The sequence below is a fragment of the Alternaria novae-zelandiae genome (assembly GCF_023758075.1).
Source record: "Alternaria novae-zelandiae strain BMP 2774 chromosome Unknown scaffold_1, whole genome shotgun sequence".
Lineage (NCBI taxonomy): Eukaryota > Fungi > Ascomycota > Dothideomycetes > Pleosporales > Pleosporaceae > Alternaria > Alternaria novae-zelandiae.
In genome coordinates, this window is record NW_026056961.1 from 203,364 (window position 1) to 229,649 (window position 26,286).

General features: G+C 52.2%; 3 protein-coding genes across 3 annotated transcripts; 2 read left to right on the top strand and 1 right to left on the bottom strand.

Annotated features, from left to right (window-relative positions):
* Window positions 1-5,426: 5,426 nt before the first annotated feature.
* On the top strand, window positions 5,427-6,715 carry J4E88_000062 (uncharacterized protein; the record flags this gene model as incomplete). The annotated part of the gene is made up of 2 exons (XM_049393743.1): window positions 5,427-5,603; window positions 5,654-6,715. 2 exons carry the CDS (start codon window positions 5,427-5,429, stop codon window positions 6,713-6,715), a joined length of 1,239 nt encoding a protein of 412 aa, XP_049259572.1.
* Window positions 6,716-9,452: 2,737 nt separating this feature from the next.
* On the bottom strand, window positions 9,453-14,558 carry J4E88_000063 (uncharacterized protein; the record flags this gene model as incomplete). The annotated part of the gene is made up of 3 exons (XM_049393744.1): window positions 9,453-9,503; window positions 9,558-14,326; window positions 14,375-14,558. 3 exons carry the CDS (start codon window positions 14,556-14,558, stop codon window positions 9,453-9,455), a joined length of 5,004 nt encoding a protein of 1,667 aa, XP_049259573.1.
* Window positions 14,559-14,855: 297 nt separating this feature from the next.
* J4E88_000064 (uncharacterized protein) lies at window positions 14,856-24,420 on the top strand (the record flags this gene model as incomplete). Its single annotated transcript, XM_049393745.1, has 7 exons — window positions 14,856-14,886; window positions 15,157-16,639; window positions 16,691-17,031; window positions 17,078-21,599; window positions 21,647-22,037; window positions 22,085-22,718; window positions 22,901-24,420. 7 exons carry the CDS (start codon window positions 14,856-14,858, stop codon window positions 24,418-24,420), a joined length of 8,922 nt encoding a protein of 2,973 aa, XP_049259574.1.
* Window positions 24,421-26,286: the final 1,866 nt, after the last annotated feature.

Here is a 26,286-nt window from a genome sequence, read left to right on the forward strand (position 1 = left end):
AAAAGATACGTAAGCGGGATCTTGCAGATCTCAAGCGTAGATTGGGGATTTGGGATCATCGAATGGTTCTGGTCGATGGTCCTTCGGATTGGTTTGGCTGTCCGGCTCGGGTGGAAGAAGATCCTGATGAGTATCTTCGCGATGTGCGTGATCTCTACGCTAAACGGACTTACTAGCCAGCATCACGAGAACTCTGGTGGATATATTGAGCGTTTCCCTGGCCAAGTCATCGTAATTTCACAGTAAATAGCTGCAGGGGAGAAATGCCGCCATGAACGTTCACGATACCAAGCAACTATCTCACCTTGCTCACAGTTGAACTGATGAATACGTGCAGTATATGTGCATGAGGCCTGCGAACAGTGATATTTGATTTGTATTGTATGGCGAAGGGTTGAGGTTCATCTTCGCTGCGAAGATGGTAACCTTGGACAAGACTATTGAAAGGACGTGTGCTCTTGCGACCATGCAACCCGTTCGAGTACCACTAAGCACGAGGCAATGACGTGTCAGAACTGCATCAACATTGTCGATTCACTTTGTGCCGCCGCATGGATAGTGAAATTAGCGCGTGGTGCACCACGATGGCCTATTCGAAGGCATTGAGATCTTCAGTGGCGTGTGAAAACGCCAGAGCTCTTCCCATTCGTCGAGTGACTTACCCATATGCTGGTTGACAATCATTTCCGGGTCGTGAGGTTCTCCCGGGAAGAAGTCGCAACGTATGAAAGAGTCATTGTTGACTATGTTTTTCAAAATCTGGGGAAAGTCGTCGGAGATGTGCCCAGTGGTCCGCCTGCGATCATTCCATGAAGGGGTTGGTAGGTGTTGGCGTTCGTAGCTCAAATCTAGAGCAACCTGCCATGCAGCATCTCGCTGTAGGACATCAAAAACCTCGGTGGCTTTTTCCGGCGCGGAGTCACACTCAAATGTCATCATGAATGCCTCACTAGGCATACCCAAAAGAGGTAGGGCCATCGTTTCGCCCATCCACTTTGCCAAAGTTCGCGATATATCCCTTGAGTGTACTTTCACCTTGCCCCAATGATGCTCCCAAAGTAGATTCCACCAGACATCGACACGGCTGTGAATACGCAGTTTTTCGTTTTCCTGACAGAATGGAATCAGACCTCTCGCATGACACTCCGGGTATGATACAGACTTGCGGTCTTCGATTAGGTCGATTCGCCTGAGTTCTGAGCGTATCGACCTTGGAAGAGAGCTCAAGAACTGGATGGCGCAAGCAGCAGCGGAGACGATGACTCCGCGGCCGTCCCAATACACAGGCCGTGAAATATTATGGACATTAGGACGTGCTTCTCTAGCGAATGTGATGCTGAGAATCTCCTCGAGAGCTTCATCATCCGGGTATTGCCAAGGCTTGAGGTGCGGCAAACTCAACAGATGAGAAGGCATGCTGAAGTGTGGGCTGTTCTCCAAGATTTTTAAAGTGCAATGAACGAAGTCGCGATATACGGAAGGTGGCTCGCGAAAGGTGAAGTCGCCGCGGAGCGTCTGCCCGATTCGGCCTCCCAGTCTCCACTTCCGCACAATAGGGGCAAACTGTGGATAAACAAGAGTTATCTTTTTCTCCATCTCGTCCGTCAAGCAAGACTGAGCTATCTCGTCGAGTAAATATTCCTTCTTACTGTTCAATATTCTCATACCAACGTCAAACTTCCCTCTGTTAAATCTTGATGAGCCCGGACATGCGGTACGAAAGGTGATCTGATTGAGTCGAAGAGCCAGACCGTGCAGCTCAGCTGCGGCCTCGCGGCATGTGTACGTCAGTGATAGATCGATGTGTTCGCCGTCCGTCCGAGTAAGTTTGTTCTTGCTGAAATCGTATTCAAGGCCCGTTTCGCAGATTAGATAATGGCCATAGATCTGATCCCGTAGCTCCCGCGGTATTCGGAAGAGAGGTGACTGTAGTTGCATGTGCGTTGGGCGACTTGGGGAAGCCATGGCCATGGTCGTACAGCGCGTGATTATGGTAGGTGGAGCATTGAAGAACAGTCTCCTGATGGAAAAGGGCCGAGGTCCGTTGACGAGATCGTACCAATGTCTTCTGAGGCGGTTGTATTTGGATTCCCTGTAGTGCGCAAGCCGGCGCCGTTCAGCGCGGGTGAACAGAAATCTCCCGATAAGAGCAAAAAGAACTCTCCTGATGAGATCGAACAGAATAATTCTCATCGAAGCTAATAGAAATGCCCTAATGAGCTTGAACAAATACTCAAAAATCATTGCTTCGAGACCCGGATGATGATCCTGTAGTGGTGTGATTGTCTTGAGCGTGATGAAGAAGTTGAAGTGGAAGCAAGTAGGAGCGACGTCTGCTGTATATAAGTGGCAAGAGGCCGTTGAAGCCACGTTGAGTTCTAATAGCCGGAGTTGCAATACTTGTGTACCATGTTCCCACCTAGTCGTGCATCAATCGCACAGCAATCGTCGCTGCCTAGATGGTCGAACGTGGTAGCCAGAACCATCAGAACGACTGGTTGCTGATGCTGTTACATGCCTTCACGTGACGACATGGTAGACGAAAAGCAATATTCGCAGAAATACACAACATGCGACGCGTATCGATGAAGCTTCGTTGGTAGAGGGTAGGTGTCCTAGCGCGAAGGCAGCAACAATCAGTACCGAGCCGAATATTGTTCAGTGGGTCTACTTTGCCTTATCGGTACTAGTGTCTAGACAGTACCCTATGGGCCTGTCATGGTTCCAAAGGTTGCCATTGCCCGCAACACGGCTTGATTCCGCGCTGCGCCCTCGAGCATCTTGAAAGTCATCGTGTTTGCGAATATCAGTGCCACCGGTTCACCAATGTGGCGGACTCAACTAAGCTAACGTATTTCGTTCTATAGTGCTAACCGTCCAGGCGAACGTACATGAAAATGGCAATTCTGTTCCTTCTAGGTCTCATGTGTTGGCCTGCTTAATATCTATTCGCCGAAATGGTGTGCGTACATTGGATGCTGAGCGTGAGATCGAGATGCGACAACCGCAAATCGTTAGCATATAGATCAAAGGAACCCTGGGAGAAGCCATCCGCTCCCATACTTTGCTAACGAGAGGGAATACAACGCCACAGTCCCTGGATGTGCTAGTCTGGGACTAGAGAGACGCCCAACAGTGGTTGCACTGCCACGGTGCCCACGCGATGCAAACTTCCATCCAGTGAGATCTGAAATCTGCGCAACGCTTACGAAATCTAAGAGATGTGAGCGCCTAAGATGTATGGCGACATTTCATCTTGTAAGGACATAGCCCCATCGCAGGATATGCCAAGGAGGGAGTGGCGGCTCTGTCTGGAATTTGGCCTGCTCATAAGAGTTCCAACGAGACACCCAATCATCATCATCCCATCCGCGATGATCTAGGCCCAGCTTCTTGGCGCTGTACGGGGTACCAAGGCTGAAGTTGCATCGAATAGGCGCATCCTTTTTTGAAAGGTTTGCGACGACATCTGGAAAGCACTCGGTGATATACCCGGTTTTAAGCCGCCGCTCTGACCACGAGTGATGAGGAAGCGTGCCTTTTGTGTATGCAACATCTAGGGCTACTTGCCAGGCAGCATCTCGTTGTACCACTTGAAAGGCACGTGAAGCTTGTTCTGGATTAGGTGCGCCGTTGAATACGAGGGTATGTGACCCCTCTGGCGTTCCAAGATCTTGCAGCGCTTGCGCTTCCGTCATCCAAGAACCTATGGCATCACTGATTGTCGCAGAGATCAAGCGATCATCTCTCATAGTGTTCGCATCGTCGCCATCCTGAGTTCTTCTAATGTAGTCGTACATTGCTCTGGTTGACACGGGAAATGCGTTTCTCCACAGGTCGACGACACGCTCAAAGCAGAGTTCCTTATGTGCCTGGCAAAAGGGGATCAGGCCTCGTCCATGACACTGTGGATACGCCACAGATGGACGGTCCTCAAGTAGAATGACTTTGCGTATCATTTCGCGGGTCGTTGCAGGAATCGATTGTAGGAAGCGGAGAGCTGCATGTACTGCAGAAAAGCAGTATCGGGTACTGGACCAATAATCCGGCCGCTCAGGCTCAACATTCACAATGTCCGCGAGTCGTTCCATTTCGAAAGTATCGGGAACTGACCAGGGTTCTACGCAAGCATTTCTTAACCCGGGGACCTTACATCCTTTACGCCTTGTGCAATGTTCAGGGGCTGCCTCCAATACTTGGAGGAACCTGGGATGCTTTGAAAGTAAAGTTAAAATGAGCTGCTTGAAGTCTTCCCACACGGAACGGGCTTCACCGCCAGTAAAGTCCCAATTGCGTAGCGCGTCGATGCTTCTTCCAGGCTCCCACTCGTCAAAGATGTGTTCAAATTGTGGAAAAGCTTGACTAGCTTCTTGTGCCATGTCTTCTGTAAGCAGAAGTGGTATCAGATACCGTATTAACCCTCTTTTCGCGAGTGAGATGCTTTCCACGGTGCTATGAAAGACGCCCGCATCTTTCCGTGTTGACTCCGAGAAATACGTAGAGAACGTGACTGCATTGTAGCTGAAGGGAAGGCCACGAAGCTCGGAAGCAATTTGTCGACACGACGCGGTAAGGGCGATAGAGACAGGACGACCATCGGCTTCTCGGAGTTTGTTCGATGCATAGTCGTATGTGTAACCGCCTTCGATGCGAATGTAATGTTCATAAATGAGATCCCGAAGCTCGCGTGGCAGACGGAGGATGGCGGGCCGTTCGATGGAGTTGGGCGGTTGGACACTATCATTATGGCTGGGCAAGGGTGCACCTTCCGTAGCGGGCATTTCGGTTGCTTGTCTTGGCTCAATCATCGAGCACAAGAAGTCGCATTCACTGCAGATGCGTTATGAATGCCGGGAGGACTGTCGCGATATTATATCGAACGCCGATGTTACGCGGGATGCTGCGACAGCTTCAGGATCTCAATGGCCACGTGATAGTCCAGGGAACTGCTGTCGAGTAAGACCGTGTCGAGTAAGCGCGAACGCGACGCGAACAGATGTTGAGATAGCCACGATCGGGTGGTGACGTGGTGAAGTTCGCAGCGGGAACCCGCCACGGCTTTTAGCAACCCATGCCTAGCGTTATCGTGCACAAACTATTGACGGTTTACCTCGGTACGTCATGGTTTCATGAAAGCTCCCACGGCGCTGTCGAATGCTTGCGCATCAGCCAGTGATGAATATGCACTTTTTTTTGCTGCAAATGCTAAGATGACGATGTATACGAGTGACGGCATGTCGCCTTTTGCGCGGTAGCTGACCATCTCAGTACTATCTCGATGAAGCCGCTATACCGGATCCGGTATAAGTCACTCGCGGACCTATAGATGGCATACCTCTCGAGGCGATGACTCCCCTTTCCCAGACAGCACAGGCGCAAGTACTACCCAGTGGCAATGTTGTGAATCTAATATATTCTCAACAACCATGTCTGCAAATCTGCAGTGTGCCTCATGCCTCCTTCCTCAGGATAGCGAACACGAAAAGCGACGGAGCATAGCCAACGTCATGTACCTAGAATGGGATGAGACTTGGGACAAGCGCTATACGCCTCGAAGTTACTCAGTTCAAGATGAGTCTCTTAAAGAGCGCACACCTTTCCAAGTATGTTCTAATACCACCTCTATCTTCAGCGTACAAATCTGATGACGCAGGCTTTCGACTACATGAGACTTCCCACCGAACTGCGATTCACGGTGCTCGAGACTTTGATCGGACCAGCTATCTGGCCACGAGCAAAAGTTGAGTGCCGCAACTGCTATGTCAACGACAACAGCAGCGAACCATGCTACGCGCTGCTCAGATCACAAGGAGAACGTAGTACCGTTGACGACGAGACCATCATCTATGACTCGGAAGATGAGGAACTACCCGCGCTCATGAGTGTGAGCGAAATTGAAAAGTCCGAAACGTGCGTTCACGTCGCACCCCTGGAGAACGAGCCTGAAGGGCTAGCAAGTCTTACCTTCCAAACCGCTGGCTGGCCCAAGAACATCGGCATTGATGTACCCTACGAAGTCACCAAACCCACGTACGGATGCCGCAAACCACAACGGCTGGGTCCTGATGTGACTTCCACTGATTGGCTGTCAAGAAAAAACTCACATTGGATAAGGAGCCTTCTCCTGGTCAGCCGGCAGTTCAGCTTCGAGTTCCAGAAGATGCTCTGGGAGTCCACCGTTAAGCGCTACACCCGTCTCCACACTATGGGTACATCTATCCCGCTACTTCAGTCGGTGAGATCCACGACTGGCTTCAACACCCTCAGTCGATTAGCACTCAGCATGAGCAACAGCCAGCTATTCCGTCTCTTAGGTTTCCGAAGCAGTTGGAAGCGCGGATTCAAGCCTTGTACTTCGTCTGGGGAAGTTACCCTCGATATTCTCACTAACCTAAACCTTGACCACTTGCATTTCGACTTCCAGATCCCCAAAAATCCGTTTAGCGACGGCACTCTTCACATCAACGACCCGTGGCGTCATGTATATGACACGCTTTGCAAGACAGCTTCCTGTCAGAGGAAGTTTGTTGATCTGTTCTTTACGTTGGCGTTCGATCGCCTGAGGAATGTGCCAAAGGTGACCTTCTCTGGTTACTTCAAAGAGAGCAACGTTGAAACATGGGAGGGAATCTTGGCGGTATCGCGGAGGACTCTCGATTACGACATCGCTTCGAAGGTATCAACGATCATGTCGATGCCTGCTGACAAATTGTAAGTTCATCATCCGTAAAGGGTATGTATATGCTAACTTGAGGCTAGTCCTCTGAGATGCGACTGTCGTGTCCGATGCCACCACTCAGTGCCGGTGGAAGTTGAAGGTCTGGGATACACCGATGGGCTGGAACATGTATTCGAAGTGTTATGAGTATGTTCTTGAACAGGTTCTCCCGCAACTAGGTTGTATTATGAGAGATTGTTGAACACTAGGGTTTCAAGACTGTCAAGCAAAGCTAGGTACATAAAAGATGTTGAAAACCCAGGGATTACCAAACGCACGATTATCGCTTCTCTCCATATCGTGATTCCACACCGTAGTTCGATTGCTCGAACCGCTATTACACTATCACATACTGCCATCGCAGTTCATGCCATGGAGGTAGTGGATCCACAGTCTGATACTCGCGACTTCTGCTCCACGATTCTGTCCAGTCGCTCAAGTTCCATCCATGACGTTTTTCCATTTTCTTCCTAGCATCCTGAGGCTGACCAGGATCGAAATTGCAGCGTATTAGTGGACTGCCGATGGAAAGCGATCGAATGATGTCCGGGAGACCCTCGTACATGTATCCGGTCTGTATTCTTCGGTCAAGCCATGTTGGCAACGGCAGAGAGCCAATGTTGTAAGCAAGATCAAGTGCGTCCTGAAAAGCCATCTCTTCTTGGACCACCCGGAAGAGCTTGGCGGTGTGAGCAGGAGTGGGTTCACCATCAAGAACAAGTGTGAAGCATTCCTCCGGCATCCCAAGCGAAGGTAGAATGGATGCTTCTATCGCCCATTTACCCACTTCACGAGTGATGTCTTTAGCAGCTAGTCGATCTCTGCTCATTACTGAGCTATCCATCTCATCTTGGTTGGCGTAGCAGTAGTCGGCTTTCTGCAGGAGCGGAACGGAAAAGACACTCCTCCAGAGACTGGCGAAGCGATGTATGCGTAGTTGTGAGCATTGCTGACATATCGGGATAAAACCGCGCGCATGGCATTCTGGAAATGCTACAGTCTCGCGCGTTTCTAGAAGTTTGATCTGTCGAACAGCCGCAAGATTGGAAGGAGACAGTGCTCCAAGGAAGCGAATGGCTACAGAAGCAGCGGAATAGGTATACTTTGTTCGTGACTTGTAGTGCGGGGTGGCTGGCTCAGCGTGGGCTGCAGCAGCTAGCTTATCGCGTTCAGCTCTGCTGAGAATCTGCCAGGGCTTCGGGTCTGCCTCAGCCAGTTCGAGTAACTGTTGACCATCGGCTGGAATCCAGGGCTGAGGCCAAAGGGTGGTGGGTCGGGGCCTAGCCGTGCTTTCTTCCAGTAGTGTCGCATTGAGCTCGGGGTTTTTCGAGATCTGACGAAACACGTCGTGAACGCAATCGCGCCATAACGAAGGGGCTTCACCACAGTATACCCCTCGCATGGTCAGTGCCTTGAGATCAGGCAAGGAGTGTCGACTCCATCCGTTAATGACTGGCGAAAACCATGGGTGGACATCCGCTACTGCTCTGGCCATCTCAGAGGTGAACAGTTGTGGAGCAAACATCTTCATTACTTCTCTCTTGCGACGTTCAATCTTGGTATTGATGGAATGATGCATTCCTGCGTCTTCTCGTGAAGCCTCTGCAAAGCATGTCTCGAACGTGATAGTATTCAGCTTCAACGCAAGGCCCTGGACTTCCGATGCGAGCTGTCGACAGACGCGACGTAGCGACAAGTCTATCGGCGAGCCGTCTGCATGCGCAAGTCTGTTTGTTTCGGGATTGTAGACGTATCCACCGTCCACGCGGACATACTCCTCGTAAATGAGGTCGCGGAGTTCGCGGGGTAGGCGGAGAAGGGGTGGCAGTGAAGTACCGGTAGGGTCGGGGGTGGTCGTGTTCACAGGGCGAACACCCGTGCATTCGACAGGTGTGTGTTGTGCCATCGTCGAGCTTGGCTGGGGTCGATGACGTGAGAAGGTGTGACTGGGCAGCTGTACGTACTGTGCCGATTGTGAGGGAGTAGTGTCTGTGTTATAATTTCACATTCAACGCGGGATACGTGGCATTGCTGCCTGGTCGGTAGCGCAGCGTCAGTCAACCACGGTACGATCAGAAACACCGGCGAGGTGGCCTTTGCAACAGGCGCCGCATCGTGCAGTACGATCTGTACACAAGAAACTGGGTATGACCAAGAGGTGTCCCTTGAGTCTGATGTAGCCCTCGGCCAGTATTACGAAGTTTGGGAAAGAAATGTGAGTGCATCATATCCTCGGCTGGGTAACCGCTCGGAGGCCTGTGGTAACAATGCAGACACCCGCAATCGACGGATTTTGGATACTTTCCCGATCTGGATGGCATGCCAAGCAAGGCACAACACCAACGTCCAGTCACGTCAACCTAGGGAAAAACTGAACAGACCTGCAGCCTACAGTTTTATTGTTACAGCCTACATTGACATAGAAACACGCAAAGCAGATGACCCAATGTCGATGTAGGCTCTAGGCCTGTTCAGTTTTTCCCCTGTATGAGGTGCAATCTGAGCCCGAGTTCTGACCAGGTCTCGCGGGTCAGTGTCTAGATGCATCACGTTCAACATTATGTTATTTACTACTTCATGATCGTGGTGTCCACCCACACCAATACTGCAAGCGTGGAGGACACGAAGCGACAAGAGTTTAGAATAATTCTTCTATTACTATATAATTTCGCAGTTCCAGCAAGCGTGCAAGAGATCGCTCCTTCCACCTTCATTCATCCAAGCGTGATGTTCATCAAGAGAACATATTAACCCTAACCTTCTTCGCACTCGACTGATCCTCATACTGCAAAGTGTTAGCATCAACATCCTCGTCGCCTTTCGTGTCAAGAAGTGTTACCTGCAAAAACCCCGTAACATCCACCAAAACCGTCCAACAATCCACCAAATCCACAATATCCTGCTGCAATTCCTCGCCCATCCCCACACCCACATTGACACTCCTCTTGAAAACACTGACCATGCTATGTCTATTATCCTTCAAGAACTCTCTCGCCTGGAACACCGTTTGGTCGTTTTGCCTCCCCCGCGCAATGACCGCAGCGTTAATAACACGCAACACAGCTAGCATAAGCTCGTAGTACTTGCGTAGCGCGTTGGGATCGTCAAATTCAAGACCGATATCCGGATCTACGGAGAAGAGCTGCGAGTCGCGGATGGCGGGGAAGAGACCGGCGTTGAGGACATGGGCGGAGCCAAGCCGGGACTGGCATACGCGGAGGAGGAGGGCGAGACTGGCGTCGTAGTAAGAGAGTAGGACGGGGACCAGGGGAGCGGCCGCGGCGGAAAGTTCTTCGGGAATGTGCTTGATGTTGTCGACGAGAACGCCGACGAAGTTTAGTGATACGAAACTGTCGAGGATGTATTTGGAGGATTGGCGTGTTGCGGCGGAGACGAAGGCGTTGAGGAGGAGGAGAGCGGATACTTTGCAGGTTCCTTGGCCGCTGTAGGCGTCGTCGCAGATTACTTCGAGCATGTTGGTACCGCAGTTCTTGATGGCGCTGAGGGTGTGGCGGCCGAGGAGGGAGTTCGGGGTTGCTTTGTTGAAGGTGCCGTGAATGTAGCGGAAGCAGATTTGGTAGCAGTACTCTCGCAGTTCGGCGGTGGACACGGGGCTGTATATGCCAATGAGCGCGGCGCGGAAGAGTTGAGAAAGGCGGTCGTTTGCAAAGTCGCCAGTCTTGTCAAATGCTGTTGACTCAAAGTCGACCTTTTGGATGAGAGCCTCTGCTAGGCTGGCGAGCTGGAGAGCCGTGAAGATGTCGGAGGAGTATGACTGCTCAAGCTTTGGTAGGATGACTTGTAGCGTCTGCATGATAAACGAACTACGCGCGCCGTTCTCGAAGTCGCAGCTGTGTACCGCGACCATGACGACTTGAACCCACGACTGCAGAATGTCCTTGTGGTAGCGGAGAAGTTGTGTGCGACGGTTCCAGTCCACGAAGATAGCCATGAGCAATTCCGCTTGCTCAACGAGTTGTTCTTCTTGCTCCTGATCATTCAGTATTCCTTCCTTCCGCCAGTACTTCATCTTCAATCGGATGACTTGTTCCAGGAGTGGCAAGGAGTAGAGAGTGCTACCCTCTTTTTCTTCCTGACACGAGGTCAGATTGACACCTTCGAAGAACTTGTGTTGATCTGGCAGAGCGCGCTCAGGGTAGGTCAGCTCGATGAAGTCGAATAGATCGAAGATGTTCGGGTTTGGCATTGCGTCCTCGCCAGGCCGGATCGTGGTACCGAGAAGGACAGATTGGATCCTAGACTTCATAGTCGGCATGCTCTCTTTCACTGTCAAACGCAGCTCTCTCGACTCATAGTCGAGGAAAGCAGCACGTCTTTGAAGGAAGCTCTGGAGGGCGAGTGCTGGTGGTCCTGAGAAGAATGGAGAGTAATCGTTAGGCGTGACCTCGAGCCCTTGCGCAAGTGACATTCCGTCCCAGGGTATATCAAGGGTAATGGGAGTTAGTTGGGGGGCCTCCACAAAGAGCAGCTCGTTGTCACGGAGCTCTTCCATCACAAGCGCGCTCGTCAGCGGTGACCGCCAGAGCTTCTGCAAAACATCCCAGCATCGGGTCTTAAGAGCAGACCGCCAAGCTATGAACTGTTCGCCGTCATTGTCAGGATACTGAACCCCAAGAAGAAGTATGCTGTGGAACAAGGCTTGTCCGTTTGACCAGAGGCTGTTCTCTCCAACGCGGACAGTGTTGGGTCCACATGAGAAGCCGAGAAGGATATGCGCTATGGTCGGCCGGAGGGACACGGCAGCTAGACAGCTGTTCAAGAAGTCCAAAACGCGCAGCTTGACAACATATCCTGAAGCATCCTCGCCAGCTTCGAGCTCTTCGGCGCTGAAACGCATTAGGCCTGAGAGGGACCGGCCGATGCGCTCGGCTTCATTGTCTTTCTCTAATATGCCAACAATCTTGCTTCGCCCTGATCGTTGTCCGAAGCCCGCAGGCGAGACTGCAAGTTTCCGCGAAGACGCCATCTTCTCTAGCAATTGAAGAGAGGCAATTGTCAAAGCTTCGTGGCCGGTACCACAATAGAGTCCCAGGTCTACGATAATCTGCAGGTTGTTCAAAATCGCATCCTCGAAAGATGCAAGCGACAGGTTCGACACGGGAGAATGCTGGAACGACGTTTGTTGCTTGAGAACTGGCTTGACGATATCCAGGTATGTCGCCTGGAGCTTCATCACAAGATCCATCACCTCGATGCTAAGCATCAGGGATTGGATCAATGGAGAGTCGGATGGAGCAGCGTCGACCTCGGTCACGTCGTGGTGCGATGCAACGAAAAGAGCCTTTAGGACCTTGTCGTTGAAGAGCCACTCCATGACGCGTGCAAATGGGTGAAGCGCAACGTACACAGCAAGTGATGTGGGGTCGATGACCGAATCAACAGGTATGCTAGACTTGTTCGCGAACACCACAAGATTCTCATTGAACGTGGAAAGACATGTTACCATGAAGCGCAAGCATGTCCATTGCATGACGCTGCGTTGTAGCGGATCAAGCACGTCCAAGGAACGTTCTGCAAACACCTGCTGCATGACAAAGTCAATGTAGCTCTCAATACCCGGCATCCTGCGCGCCGACCCCAGGCCCTCGGGGAATGGTAGACTGTCGTTCAAGCCTTCGTTCTCCGGATATGGCTCTACGAGCGAGTGAAGGAAACGAACCAGGGCGATGGACTCGTCATATCCGTCGGCGAGGGTTGGCCACAAGTCATCTCTGGGTGTAGCACCCAAGGCGTTGTTTTGCCTGGATCCAGTATAGAAGCCATTGACCGTCCACTCATCCAAGAGACTCCACATGGCATCTGCACGGGTGAAGTCCTTGCCCACAAGTAGAGCCGACAGAGCGTCGTAAGCGGCTGCTCGAAGCCCGCTCTCAACTTTGTCGGTACATAGACCAAAGCAGATGCCAGCAAAGGAATACTCTTTGAGATCCAGGATCCACGTCCGCGCAGAAGAACTTTGTCGGCAAATGTGTGCAATGAGTCTTAGGTAGCTTTCCAGCATAGTTGCGCTCTCTGGTTCCACGATCTGGTCGATTGGGTTCATGGTCTGAGCGTAGACGCCGCTTTGGATTGGCTTCTTCGGCTCGTGAATGTCGTTCTCGAACTCGCGCAGCTCGTTGAAGATGGTCGTATAGCTGAGTGAACTCGTGCGCCGGATCTTCCCAGAAGCGGATGCTCCCTCTTCGAGCAGGAAACGATGCGCCGCTTCGGCATTTGCCTCTCCCGAACCAATGGCCCGTAACATCTCGCAGAACATGGCTATCCGGGGAGTGGGTTGGCGCTTGGCTGCCCACTGTAGGAACCCGTAGAGGTTGCTCTCTTTATCGCTCCAAAAGTCTTCCGCTGCGTCCGGAAACCCATCGAAGGCGTATGCGACAATGACCATGAATCGTTCGAGGTGGAGCGGATATTCTCCAGTTGAGCGCTGGAAGTGGAGTTGTAATTGTCGTCGCTGGTCGTCCTCTTCGGCTTTTAGTTTACGTAGAGTGTCTGGCATGTGAGTGATGAACGAGTCGACAAAGGTCTGTAGTTGCTCCATGAGAAGCTCCTTGAAGAAGTCCTCTGGCTGTGGCGAGTCTCTGCTCAGAACCGCGGTGTCCTGCAGCAGCGTGGACAACATGCTGGTTTTCTGCGGGTCGTACCAGCGCGTGGGGCGCACATCCTGACTGACCGATAGCATGAAGTGGAATGCGCCGTCGCCGAGTGCTTTCAGGAAGATCTCCGATCGGGTGTTGGCCTCCTCCTCAAAGTTGATGCCCTGCAAAGCAGCGTCCTGTGTGTTGGGGTCCATGTACCGCCCGCTGTACTCCGCCAACCACCAAGTCAATGTGGCCGAATGCAAATTCCTCAGCGCCCAATTGTCATTTTCCCGTCCAGCCATGAGCGAATCATGAAGAGCGCGCGCTTCCCTCAGCATAACGTTGTTGCCTTCAGATGCGACCCAGGATGTGAGACGCAGGAGTATCGGGACATAGTGGATGGTGATGAGGTCGTGTCGGTCGAGGGACTTGGCGCGGGTGAGTAAAGCCTTGTAGTTGTCGAGATTGACGTATCCGGGCTTGATCATGTGCGTGCATATCGCGGCTAGGTTCTCGTGCTGTCGTGTGAGACTCTGGCGCTGGTAATCCATAATCTCGACGAAGCCAGGGAGGGGCACTTGTCCAACGACCTGGGTGCTCTGGACGCGCTCGGCGACGGACTGCAGCCACTTCTCGACGGCCTCCATGCTTGTCAAGCACTTGGTCCAGAAGCCGTATGCGTTCGAAAGATTGGTTGTGCCATGTACTCCGACTATCATCTGGGCAGCCTCCTGCAGGACAGGCAGGCCTTCCACTTCCGAGTCGCCATTGTCCAGCGCAGTCTTCATCAGAATGCGCACACAGAGCAAAACATATTCGCGGCGTCGGTGGAAGCGGATCACGGCGGTCTGGAGCTGGGGTCGGTCGAGCTCCTGGGCTTCGCTCTCGGCGCCCAGGAAGAGGGCAGCGGCGTCGAGCTCGTCGAGATTGAGGGCGTCGGCGAGTTCGAGGGCCTTTTGCTTGAAGTCGTCGTTGACCTCATACTCATTGTCGTCGATCTTGATCTTGCCTGGCGCTGTTAGCACCTTCCTTGTCTACACCTCTGTTTATGTAATACCAGAGCTTAGCGCCTGCCTGCTGGCATCGTTCTTCGGCTTCTTGTCCAATAGCGTCTTCAGCTCTTCCAGATGCGCCTCTAGGTTCAGCAGCAGTCGCTCCAGGACTGGCAGCTGCAGGTCGATGTGCGCGCACAAGTCGCGGTGTAGGCCCTGGAGGGCGGCGAGGCTGTCTTCTTCAGCCATGGGAGATTCGTGAGGTCGTCGTGCGCATTATGCGCCGGGGAATTGCGGCGGGTGGGCTGTCGTGTTCCGTGTGTTTGGGTGTTGTTTTCTCAACAATGGAGCGAGAGCTTGCTTGCTTGACTTTCGCAGAACGCGAAGGACGCACGGACGTAAACCCTGCGACGCGACTTCCCGTCACGACTCACCTCCGCCATAACTCCGCACCCGTAGGACCTACACCTACTCCATGTAAAAGCGTCCCGCCTCCATATTCGTCGCGTAGTTGCCGCGACATGTTACGCGTATAAGTATTTGGCCATGGGGGCGACCAATATCCAGGATGCAAAGCGTAAGTCCTTGGAGGAACCACACGATGAAGGCGGGAGGTAGTCGCGACCTGTTGCGTTCACATCTGCTAACTCAGAACCTACTGAGCACCTCCAGACTGCAGTGCACTCGCAAGCCAACCTGGGAAAAAATCGAACACCCTGGAGCCTACATCGACGTCAGGTCACCTACTTTGCATGTTCTCATGTTGACGTAGGCTCCAGAGTGTTCGGCTTTTTGTCACAGTTTATACAAACGAACTTCGCATAGGCCTTATACTGACGCTTGACAGTCCTGATCGAGTCCTCACGGGTAGTCGACCGAACGAGCGGTCTCAAAGACCTCATCCACATCCTCAAGCACAATCGCGGGAAGCCTAGTCTGGAGGCTCTTGGGAACAAATCATACCTGGCACTATGCGAGACGCTTTTCCAGTGCCTACACGATGGGCGCACCGCCTTCTTCCACGGTAAGACCAAGGCGACGAAGGCTGGTTCTACTGCGGCCCTCCTTCCCCTCTCGGCATCGGCCCTGCGTCACGTCATTGCCTCCGGCGTGCGGACCATCAAGAGCTCTACGGTCGAGATGATAATAGACACGATAATTGAGGTGCTTCCCGCCACGACTGGTCTCATTGAGCCGCTTCTGGAAGCCCTCCCAAAAACGCTGCGATCCCTCTTAGAGTACCAGCCTCACGTTGAGCGCCTGTCAAAGGAGTGCTGGGATGCTGCCGTCGATTTTTGCATCGAAACTCTGGCCGGCTTCTTCCAAGAGTCGCCCGCCGAAGGTGAGCCACAGAACAGCTGGAGCACTAATGTTTCAAGCCGCGCCCGCACTCCCCTCGAAGCCGACTTCACGTCCTCTAGAGCCTCTCCACGCTTGCCAGTGACCAAGACCAAGTCAACCCCTCCAGAGCACGTTCGGGCAACAGAAGACTTTGTCCATTGCCTGCATCATCTTGTCAAGGCTTCCAATGCGCCATTGCTAGACAAGGCTGACGCCGTTCTGGCTGTCTTACTAAAGTTCTTGCAACAGAGGACTACCCGTGGAAGTACGGGCGTGGCTGCCCTGGCCGCTGTCAACGCGGTCCTCGCACGCATCACGTTGCAATCTGTCGAGTTGACCAAGCGTACGGTGCAAACATTGCTCCCGCTCCTCAAGCTTATGTGGTCCGAGGCTATCCTACGAGATGAGATTATGATCAGTCTGATATACACTGAGGCACACATTGCGAGCCTTCTCACTGACCCAGATGACGAAACCACCAGCTCTGACCTGGAAGGCCTCGTTGAGACCATGTATGGCGACTACCGACGGAGGCAAGAAACTACCGCGCACCAATATCTTGAAGAGGATCATCTCTGTTTTCGACACTTGGGGCCTGCTCGCAATGAGACTCATCCTCTGAACACATGCGCATTCTCCATGGAGACTGAACATCAGCGATATGAAGGATTGTGGTCTACAGTATCCACCATTGCGCGGTTTTCATTTATGCTTGATGAGCGAAGGATGTCCATCGCCCACGACCGTAGCGACAGCGAAGAGAGCTTTAGCAAACGCGTTCGCATTACTCAATTATTCCCTGAATACCTTCGTCATGTGTCTGAGCCCAGATCGAATGCCAAGCGAGCAGCTCTACAGGTCGTTTCGTTCATGATTCAGGAAGGACCATTTGACGAAGAGGAACTTCAATCGCTGTTGGAGAAGCTCACTTCGTGCATCTCAGATGAGAACCCAGTACATTCAGTGTGGGCAATGATAGGTTTGGCAGGGTAGGCATATCATGACATTATACACAGCGGACGTAGCTAACGTTTGCGCAGAGCCGCGCTTCAACAAACAGCATCCCACTCAACCCTTCTTCCCTATTGGATCTCTGCATGGCAAAGCGCGTCTCGCGCAGTCACTTCCGTATCCATATCCCGCGCGGCATGTCATCTCATGGACGTCCTCCTACGACTGAACATCGTTCCCTTCTCAGCAGTGTCTGAGACTGTCCAGTCTCTGCTGTTGTCGATAGAACTAAGCGGACCGGCTTTACTCACGGAGAGCAGCTCATCACTACTCACCACCATTCTTCAGGAGCGAATCAAAGAAAACCCGACACATTTCAGTTCGACAGCTGAGCGGATCCTTAACTGGCTCCTCACCAAATGGACTCCCAGTAAGCGCTATCAAGCTTTTCCTGAAGCTGGATTGACATCATACAGGTCTATGGTCTGAACGGACATACTCGGCGCTGAATGCTCACCACTGCAACGCTCGTGATGTGCTGCGCGTACTCTACACGTGCCTGGACGCACCCTACAGCCCGCCGGAGCCGGCCTCTTATCTTGTACTTGGACCTATCGGGCAAGCCCGAACGCAAATGGCGCGTTACAAAGACCTCGCACATTATCTCCTGCTTCTCCGACCTGTAAAGGATTTTGTAGCCAAGATCGAACAAGGACCGCGTTTCTCCTCCGATGAGCCCACAGGCGAAATCTCCTCCACGCAACTTGGAAGCAGGATCCTTGATTTCTGCGTATCCGAGCTCGAACGAGCCCAGCACCGTTGGAAGGATATGGCTTCGTCAAACATACAAGGCATCACCTCAGATATGATGCGCATCGTCACAAATCTGTGCATCGTCGCGCCAGCTGTTGCAGCTCTGAGCGACCCTGACGACCGCCGTGTGCGTACTCTCCGATCGTCCGCAGCTGCCCTGATCGAGTCTTTTGCCACTACACTGGCTAAGCCTCAGATGGAACAATACAAAGTCGATGCAGTCCTCGAGACCTGTGCAAAAGGTCTTCCTGACATCAGCTCTTCAAAGCGAGTGAGCTCTGGCGTATACGAATTGATAGGTATGGACCAGCTGGCTCAGCACTTACCCCGGGCTCTCCAGCAACGCAAAGAGGTCAAACAATCGTTCTACGCGGATGAGGATGACTTCATGGATGTGGACGACGAGCCTGACTCACAGATGACTGCTGGAGCCACAGTTCCCGATAACGACGTACCTCGACATGATGTGCAAGCAGAAACCGACCTATCTGCTCTGCGTGCATGTTGTCTAGCACACTTGCAGTTTATTTCGTCTCTGGCCAAACGCACTGAGTTGGAAACTGGAGCAGTACCCCCGGATTTCGTCGATTACCTCGTGTCTCTCTCGGAGAATGACCTTATTCGTTCGCGTCAATTCCTCCGTTCGGTATGGAACAGCAACCTGCAGATATCTAGGAACGACTGCCTCAATCTCCTCGAACGGTTCAGCGAAGCTCTTATCGATCCGCGTGCTCGTGAATACAACACCTCCGAAGTCGCCAACGGTATGCTTGTCGAGGTTCTGATTGGAACCACACTCGTTTGGCTACCTGATGCAACCGATCGCGAGGCTCAAGATCTTTACGACAACGTAGAGGCCCTGTATGTCTATTACGTCAAAGAGATGGAGAAATCGAAAGGAGGAGTCCGGCGTTCAGCAAACTTGCAGACAACGATAGCAGTCTTTCTACATGGCTTACTGAAGCATCATCCCGATTTTGCGCAAAATCGCAAGGTCCCATCAGTACGGACTAGCCTTTTCGAGCTGCTGTCAACAGGCGAAATGACTGTCAAATATCATATCGCGGAGCACTTGCCAAGAATGTTCGAAGATTTCGTTCTCTCCGAACACGACAAGATTTTGCAGGATGTCGATAGCAGCTTGCCTGGAGATGACGAAGGTCTTGAGGGCATAGCGGTTCGGTTGCTCGTCCTGTCGCGACTGGCATCCAAGTGGCATACGCTACTGCGTCACAGCGTATATCGAATCTTCGCCACGGCAGGAACTATCGCAGGCGCTACCTACCACGCCGAACGATGCATCTTGAACGTGGCGCAGTCAAGAGGTCTCGGTGATTCACAAAGCCTATTCCGACTTTTTGCACCACAAGTCATATTTACCTGGCTCGACCGAGGCCAAAAGGTCGGCCGTATTCCTTTTACTATCTTCGGTTACGCGTCGCTTTCAGACCTTCTTCGTGACATTGAAGCCGAAGTGGTGGGCCAAGCCATAATGTTCGGGCGCAAGGATGAGGTGGAGTTTCTGGCTGACCATTTGGACATGTCAGCAGAGGAGATGCTGTCAAGAAATATCGGCAAAGCAGCCGCATATACAATTGCATGGGACACTTGCAGGGGCTCCGCCCGTAACAAAGCCGACTCCAGCTTCGGCAACTTGCTGAAAGACATGGTTGGTAGCGACAAATACTATGGCCTGGTGCAGAAACATTTCCCTCAGGTGTTGGGCCACATGTTTCAAACCATCGATCACGAGGAACGTTTACCCAAGTCGCTGGAAAAGAAACCAGCCTTCAATCCCGCCGCTGCAGTTCTAGCCGAAATTGCCGAAATTGGTCAATCTGCACAAGGCCTTAACATAGGCATTGAGCCTTCGTTCTCCGCCTTCTATCTGCCTGATCAGCTGGAACGCTTGTGTAGACGGACGGGCGACAGACCGGCTGGCTTTTGGTCACCGAGCACATATACATATGTGATGCGCTCCCTGCTCGATCGCATCCACCCTGCTCTCGGCTCGCTGTATGCCCGGTCAATGATCAGGAAGATTCGAGTCATAGTTGCGCTGGCTGGGCCTGTAGCACATGAAGGGTACCCACTGCAAATGACGCTGCAGTCTTTGCGCCCTTTCCTCACCGATATGCAATGTGCTGAAGATACAGTTGGCATCATGCAGTATCTTTTTGAACACGGCGCACAGTATCTCCGTCAACAGCTCAGCTTCGTTACAGGTATCGGCCTTTCGATTCTCATCTCTCTTCGAGTATTCCTAGGCTCCTCTCAGGATAGCACCACCCAACAATCCCAACATCTAGCGACTATGAATGCAGCCAACAGATTCCATGCCTGGCTTACTGAGTATCTCAAGGCCCACGCGCAGGCAATCACTGGTGTAGAGCGCACTTCCGCAATCAAAGCGTTCAAGCTCATCACCGCGACCGCTGCTCAAGTCAATGCCGAAGGCAACTCATTGCGAGGTAGTGAGGAGAGCAAGCTTCTTCTTGAGATACTGGACGACGCAAAGTCAGGACGCAAGTTGTTGAACAAAACATCACGCGATGTCGCATTGGACTTGCTTTGCCAGAACTTTGAACCAGCTCCAAACGCCCGAGATGACGTCCTCGGCTTGGATCACGATGCTGCAGAGTATGCACCCCTAGTCTGGGAGTCGTGTCGCAGAAGCAAGGTCGGTGAAGGTTATTTGTTATGGACCGCACGCGTCCTGGGACGAGCATATAGCGCCTACGGAGAAGTGAAGCAAAGCTCTGCGCAGGCTCGGCCATGGGCATCGTCAGTGCAGACTTCCAAATCGGTTCCTGGGAAGTCATCACGAGAAGCTATTGTTAACGAGGTTATCGATCTATTCTACAGCGACGAACGAAATGAGGTCAGCCTTGCGGAGGATGCTGTACGACGCTTGATATCTCGATTGGTGCCTGACTCTCAGTACATGAGCGAGATGCATCGAGTTATTCCGGAGGCCATCGGTAAAGCCCTTGTGTACAAGCCCCCGGAGCCAGATACCACCTCGCATCCTGTGACGGATGGTCTTCGCGAAGCCGTCTCACCTACACCGGTACAACCGGTATCTGACTGGATCAGAGACCTGACAATGGCACTATGCAGAGTTGCAATCGACGACCCCATCCTGGGGGCTCTTCCAGACTTGCTCCGCGGTATCAACCACATGGCGGAGAAGCTTCTGCCCTACATACTTCATCTCGTGCTACTTGACGAATATGAAGCGGAGCGCAATGTTCATGACATCGTATCGAAGGCGATGGCCACTTGGTTCCGCGATTGCAGCCCAGATACCGTACCACATGTCCGCATCCTTATTCAATCCGTCCTCTACCTCCGAAGCCAACCAGTCCCTAAGGAGGTTACCAGAGTGGAGCGAGATAAATGGTTAGACGTCGACTATCTAGAGGCTTCACAAGCCGCGAACGACTGTGGCATGTTCAGGAGTGCGCTTTTGTTTGCGGAGACATCTTCTGGCCAGCCAATCATCAAGAGCAGCACCAGGAGATCGTCTGTTAGGGTCGACCCTCCAAAAGTGCCGCTGCAGCTCCAGCTTTCTATCTACAAGAACCTCGATGAGCCTGATTCGTTCTACGGTGTCGATCGGGGTTCCAGCTTGTTGTCAGTGCTAGATCGTCTCGACTACGAGGGTGACGGGGTAAAGAGTCTGCTCTTTCGTGGCGCTCGTCTAGACAGTCAAATGCGCCGGCGCAACGAGTTTGAGGCGGTAGACTCCCGAGGAACGCTCAAATCTCTCATCATGTTGAACATGAACAGCCTTACGCACTCGTTACTCTCCAATGACCAGTTCCGCGATGCTGGAGACGACGTCGTTGAGAGTACGCTGCATACTGCGCGCAAACTGGGCCAATGGGATATCAAAGCGCCGGAAGTAAATCATACAGAGGCAAGCACTTTATTCAAAGCTTTCCAAGGGCTGCATTTTGCGAAGAGCGCTACAGAGGCTCAGGAGAACTTCGACCGCCAACTACAGGTGACAATGAACTTCCTGTGCGGAAAAGACACCTCATCGATATCAACGAAGACTCGCCTGCGCACGCTAGGGGCGCTCACAGAGGCAGACGAAGTAATTACAGCTGAACGTTCGGAGCATTTGCTAGATATTTGGGATCGCATGAAGGCTCGAGAGAAGTGGATGCGGGCTGGCGAGTAAGTATCGCTCAACCTTTCCAAGATCGTATACTTACCATCACTAGATTCAATGACGTGCGCCAGCTACTATCATGTCGTGAGACGCTTTTCAACGTTCTCGGTACAAATGCCGCTCTCGTTGACTCGCTGCACACCCGGACTGCGACCGTGCGAGGCATGGAGGTCGAGGCTCTAGTTTCATCGTCCAGTCTCTGCAGGAAGCATGGAGCACTGCAAGAGTCGCTCGCAAGTGTGACCTACCTCTCCGATATCGTACCGGAGTGCAAGGCTATAGGTTTGGACATTGAAGCTACAGCCCAACATGAGGTAGCGAATGTGCTGTGGGAACAGGGTGAAACCGAGATCTCGATAAGGATGCGTCAGCATCTAATCGACAACGCCGATTTCGACTCGCAGAACGTTGATCTCAGTTTGCCAGTGTTGCTTGCTCGACTGGTAAGATTACCGAATGCCTACATACATCTCTCGACTAACAATACTAGGGACACCATCTTGCTGAAGCTCGCCTCGCCAAGCCAGATGCAATCATGAAAGAGTACCTAGAACCTGCCATCCGTGAGCTCAAAGGCCAAAAAGAGGGCTTGGGCCCAGGCCAAGTCTTCCACGAGTTCGCCCTGTTCTGCGACAAGCAACTTCAGAGTCCTGAAGCGGCGGAAGACATGAATCGTATCAAAACTGTGATGGATCGAAAGTTGCAAGAGTACCATGACTTCGCGAAGCTCTCCAAGACCGATAAGAGTAAAGGGATGCGCGAGACGTACCACCGAAACGCTCGTCGCGCGAAGACTTGGTACGACCTTGATAATGCGGAATATGAGAGGATGCGCAAGGGCCGCGAGCAATTCCTTCGCCAGTGTCTCGAAAACTATCTCTTGTCGCTTCTCGCCAGCGACGAGTACAATCACGACGCGCTTCGTGTGTTCTCCTTGTGGCTAGAATACTCCGATACGCCTCTGGCAAATCAAGCTGTCAAGGCATATCTGAAGGATGTACCGAGCGGGAAGTTCGCCTTGCTGATGAACCAGCTATCCTCACGACTACAAGCCGAAGAGAACGATTTTCAACATCTGTTGATGGAGCTGGTCTTCCGTATATGCGTTGACCACCCATACCATGGTAAGTCAATTCCCAGTACCACCCCATCCAAGGGAAAAACCGCACACCCTGGAGCCTACATCGAGATGAAACCATGCAAAGTAGGGGGCTCAACGTCGACGTCGGCTCCAGAGTGTTCAGCTCTTCCCTTGTATAAAGTGGTACGGTCTAATGTGAGATGTGTCACTGACTTCGTACACCAGGAATGCATCAGATCTTCGCGATTCAGATGAAGGTCGCCGCCACCTCTAGGGAAGATGTCGTTCGAGCCAAGGATGAATCTGCGAAGTCCCGCCAGAAAGCCGCGGGCGGCCTTGCGACGGCGCTCAGTACTGACAAGAGGGGTCGATCGTACTGGAGCTCAATCTTCCAGTCAAACGAGGTCTATCATCATCTTGCCATGTTCAAGGGCGAGAAGGAGAGTACTCAGCAAGGTCGTGAGTTACCCCTTGATAGGTACAAGGAGTCACGAGATTTGGTGAACAGGGTGCCGAAACTCAACGTACCCCCGGCTACTCTTCAAATTGAAGTTCGGCCGAACATGAACTACAGTGATTTGCCGAAGATCGCAGGCTTCAAGTCGACCATGACAATAGCGAACGGACTCAGTGCGCCAAAGGTCATCACTGCTAAGGGCACCGATGGCAAACCGTACAAGCAACTGTTCAAATCCGGAAACGACGACCTACGCCAGGACGCAATCATGGAGCAAGTGTTTGATCAAGTATCGCGACTACTAAAGAACCACACCGCAACGCGTATTCGCAATCTCGGCATCCGCACATACAAAGTTCTACCACTATCAACACGTTCTGGCCTTATGGAGTTTGTGCAGAACACAATTCCGCTACATCTCTGGGTCATGCCAGCCCACGAAAAGTACTACCCAAGCGACTACAAGCCTGAGAAATGTCGCAAAGAGATTGGCGCATGCCAACAGGACTCTCTCACCACCCGCGTCAAAGTATGGCAGAAGATTGCGGATAATTTCCACCCCGTGATGCGCTACTTCCTACTCGAGCGCTTCGAAGATCCAGACGAGTGGTTTGAACGCCGTCTGGCCTACACTCGCTCTACGGCCGCCATTTCCATCCTTGGACACGTCCTCGGTCTTGGCGATCGTCATTGTCACAACATCCTCCTTGATGAGAAGTCTGGTGAGGTAGTACATATCGATCTCGGTGTGAGTTTCGAAGCTGGTCGCGTACTGCCAGTACCAGAAGTCGTGCCATTCCGACTAACGCGCGATTTGGTGGACGGCATGGGATACACAAAGACGGAAGGTGTCTTCCGCCGTTGCTGCGAGTTTACCATGGACACGTTGCGCGAGGAGCGGGAATCCATCATGACGCTCCTCAACGTCTTGCGATACGATCCCCTCGTCAACTGGAGCGTCACACCCACAAAGGCGAAGCGCATGCAGGAAGCCAACCAGGAAACAGGTGCAAACGGTACCGCGCGTTCAACGACTGTCGCACCGGGAGGTACACCCGCGCCATCGGGACAATCGGCGGCCGAAGAGGCAGCAGCGGTCGCGCAGGAAGACAACAAGAAGAGGGAGAAGGAGGAACAGGCTGGTGAAGCGGGGCGCGCACTTAGCGTGGTGGAGAAGAAACTGAGCAAAACGCTCAGTACCAAGGCCACGGTGAATGAGCTCATACAGCAGGCTACTGATGAACGGAATTTGGCGGTGCTGTATATGGGGTGGGCGAGCTACGCATAGGCGAGGCGACTACATGAGCTCTGCGCAGTGTAGTAAATATGTTAAGGTCATGTAGTCGGCATGGATAAATTTCATAATGATATCACTTCATACAAGAAAACGTCCAAACAATTCTGCAGACTACATTAATGTGAACGCAGGCAAAGGAGGTAGCCTGACGTTGACGTAGGCGCCAGGGTGTTCAGCTTTGTCCTCCATCCGTGAAGACGCCGAAACCGCACGCACCCAAAATCGCTTCGTCGCGCATAGATTGCAATCCTGTATTCGTGTAGAGAATCGCTGATTTGATGCTTTCCCTGTATGCAGACTACCCTGAAATGCGTTGATGCCGCGGAGCCAATTTTCTTGCTCTTTGTGTTGTGGGTTTCACGTTGAAAATTAGCATTAATCCTGCACCCTTGTGCCAAACACAACAGCCCAACGCAAGTGTGTATGAACAATCGTAGAGTCATGTAGTCAACAACATGATGTTTTTCATTACTTCTGAGCTATCAATGTACGCCGTATACTATAAATGAGTGATCGAGAGGAAAGGCTGCAACGAGGCTGAACCACCCAAACAGGCACATTTCGATATGGCGTGGATTACGGAGGCATACCCCGATTGCCCCGGCTGCGTCAACTGGCCAGCGAACGGCGTCTTGCCTGCATCAGATCGATGACCACAAAGCATTTGCTACGTGCAATGAGGAAGCATGCTACACATTTCAATGCTGCGATTCGTGGGCACACATTGCGCGAGCCTAGGAGATCGCAACTCTGCAGACGCTCTTAACAACAGCGTTTTTCCCACGCGCAGAGAGCATCAGAAAGTACTCCCACACATATGCCTCCACAATTACACCCACATCATACAGCTCGCCCAGCGACGTTTCCCAAACAAGCAGTTCGAAGGAAGGGTATCGATCGCAGCCAAGCCATGCTCACAGCGACACTTCGCTGTCGCAGGGATGAAGACCTCAGCCCCCTGCAGGTAGACCCAGTCGTAGACGTAATGACTCCCAACTGGGGAACTTTGCTCAAGGTGTAGATCGCGGTGGGAGGCCATATCGACGTTCGAAAAGTTATTGCAGTCATGCTGATTGGCTAGATTTACCGCTAGACCATACTAAGTTAGTGATCTGCGAGTAGTCCGCGGCAGGGTCGGTCGGGTAAAGAGCGCTTTTCGTGCGTCATGCACGGAGGACTGCAGCACACGGCACGTGAGACGTCTCGTTCAAGCAAGTTTTGAGAAGGTGTCGATGGCGGCAAAACTGTTCACGATAGTTCTTTGAGGTTCTGATTGTCCATGGTTACACAAGGATCGTGAGTTGCTCACGGTTCAAGGTGCCTCCGACAGCGAAGTTGTGCTATGATTCCAGAGCCCGCAAAGAACGTCGCTTTTGTGAACAGAACCATGTATCGTTCCCATGAAGGCAAGATCTGGAGAATTGTAGGTTGTGGCACACAGCTTCTTCGCATTGCGCAGTTCGACGCCGCCTTGAATACTGAGCCCCTCAATTGGTGGAACACATGGCAGATTCTAGTTCAGGCAGCTTTGCAGGAAAACTGTGGATTACAGCGTAGTTCGCCAGCGTCAGGTCGTCACTGCTTGTTACAAGAACTTTGAGTTTGCTGCTAATTGCCGCTGATCTCGGGATCTCGCACTTTGTTCGCAGATGGGTTGGATTGTAGGCGATTACTCCTGATGTCTCTCATGCTGTTCAGTTTGAAAAAGCGTGGTAATGGACAATACAGCTCAACATCTTCTCATTGTTTGAGTTTACATTCTTAAGGAAGCTGCATTTGAATCGTCCCCAGAACAGTTTCGGGGGTGTGGCCGATTGCAACTGAGGACGAACACAGTGATCCATGGATGTTCCAGGG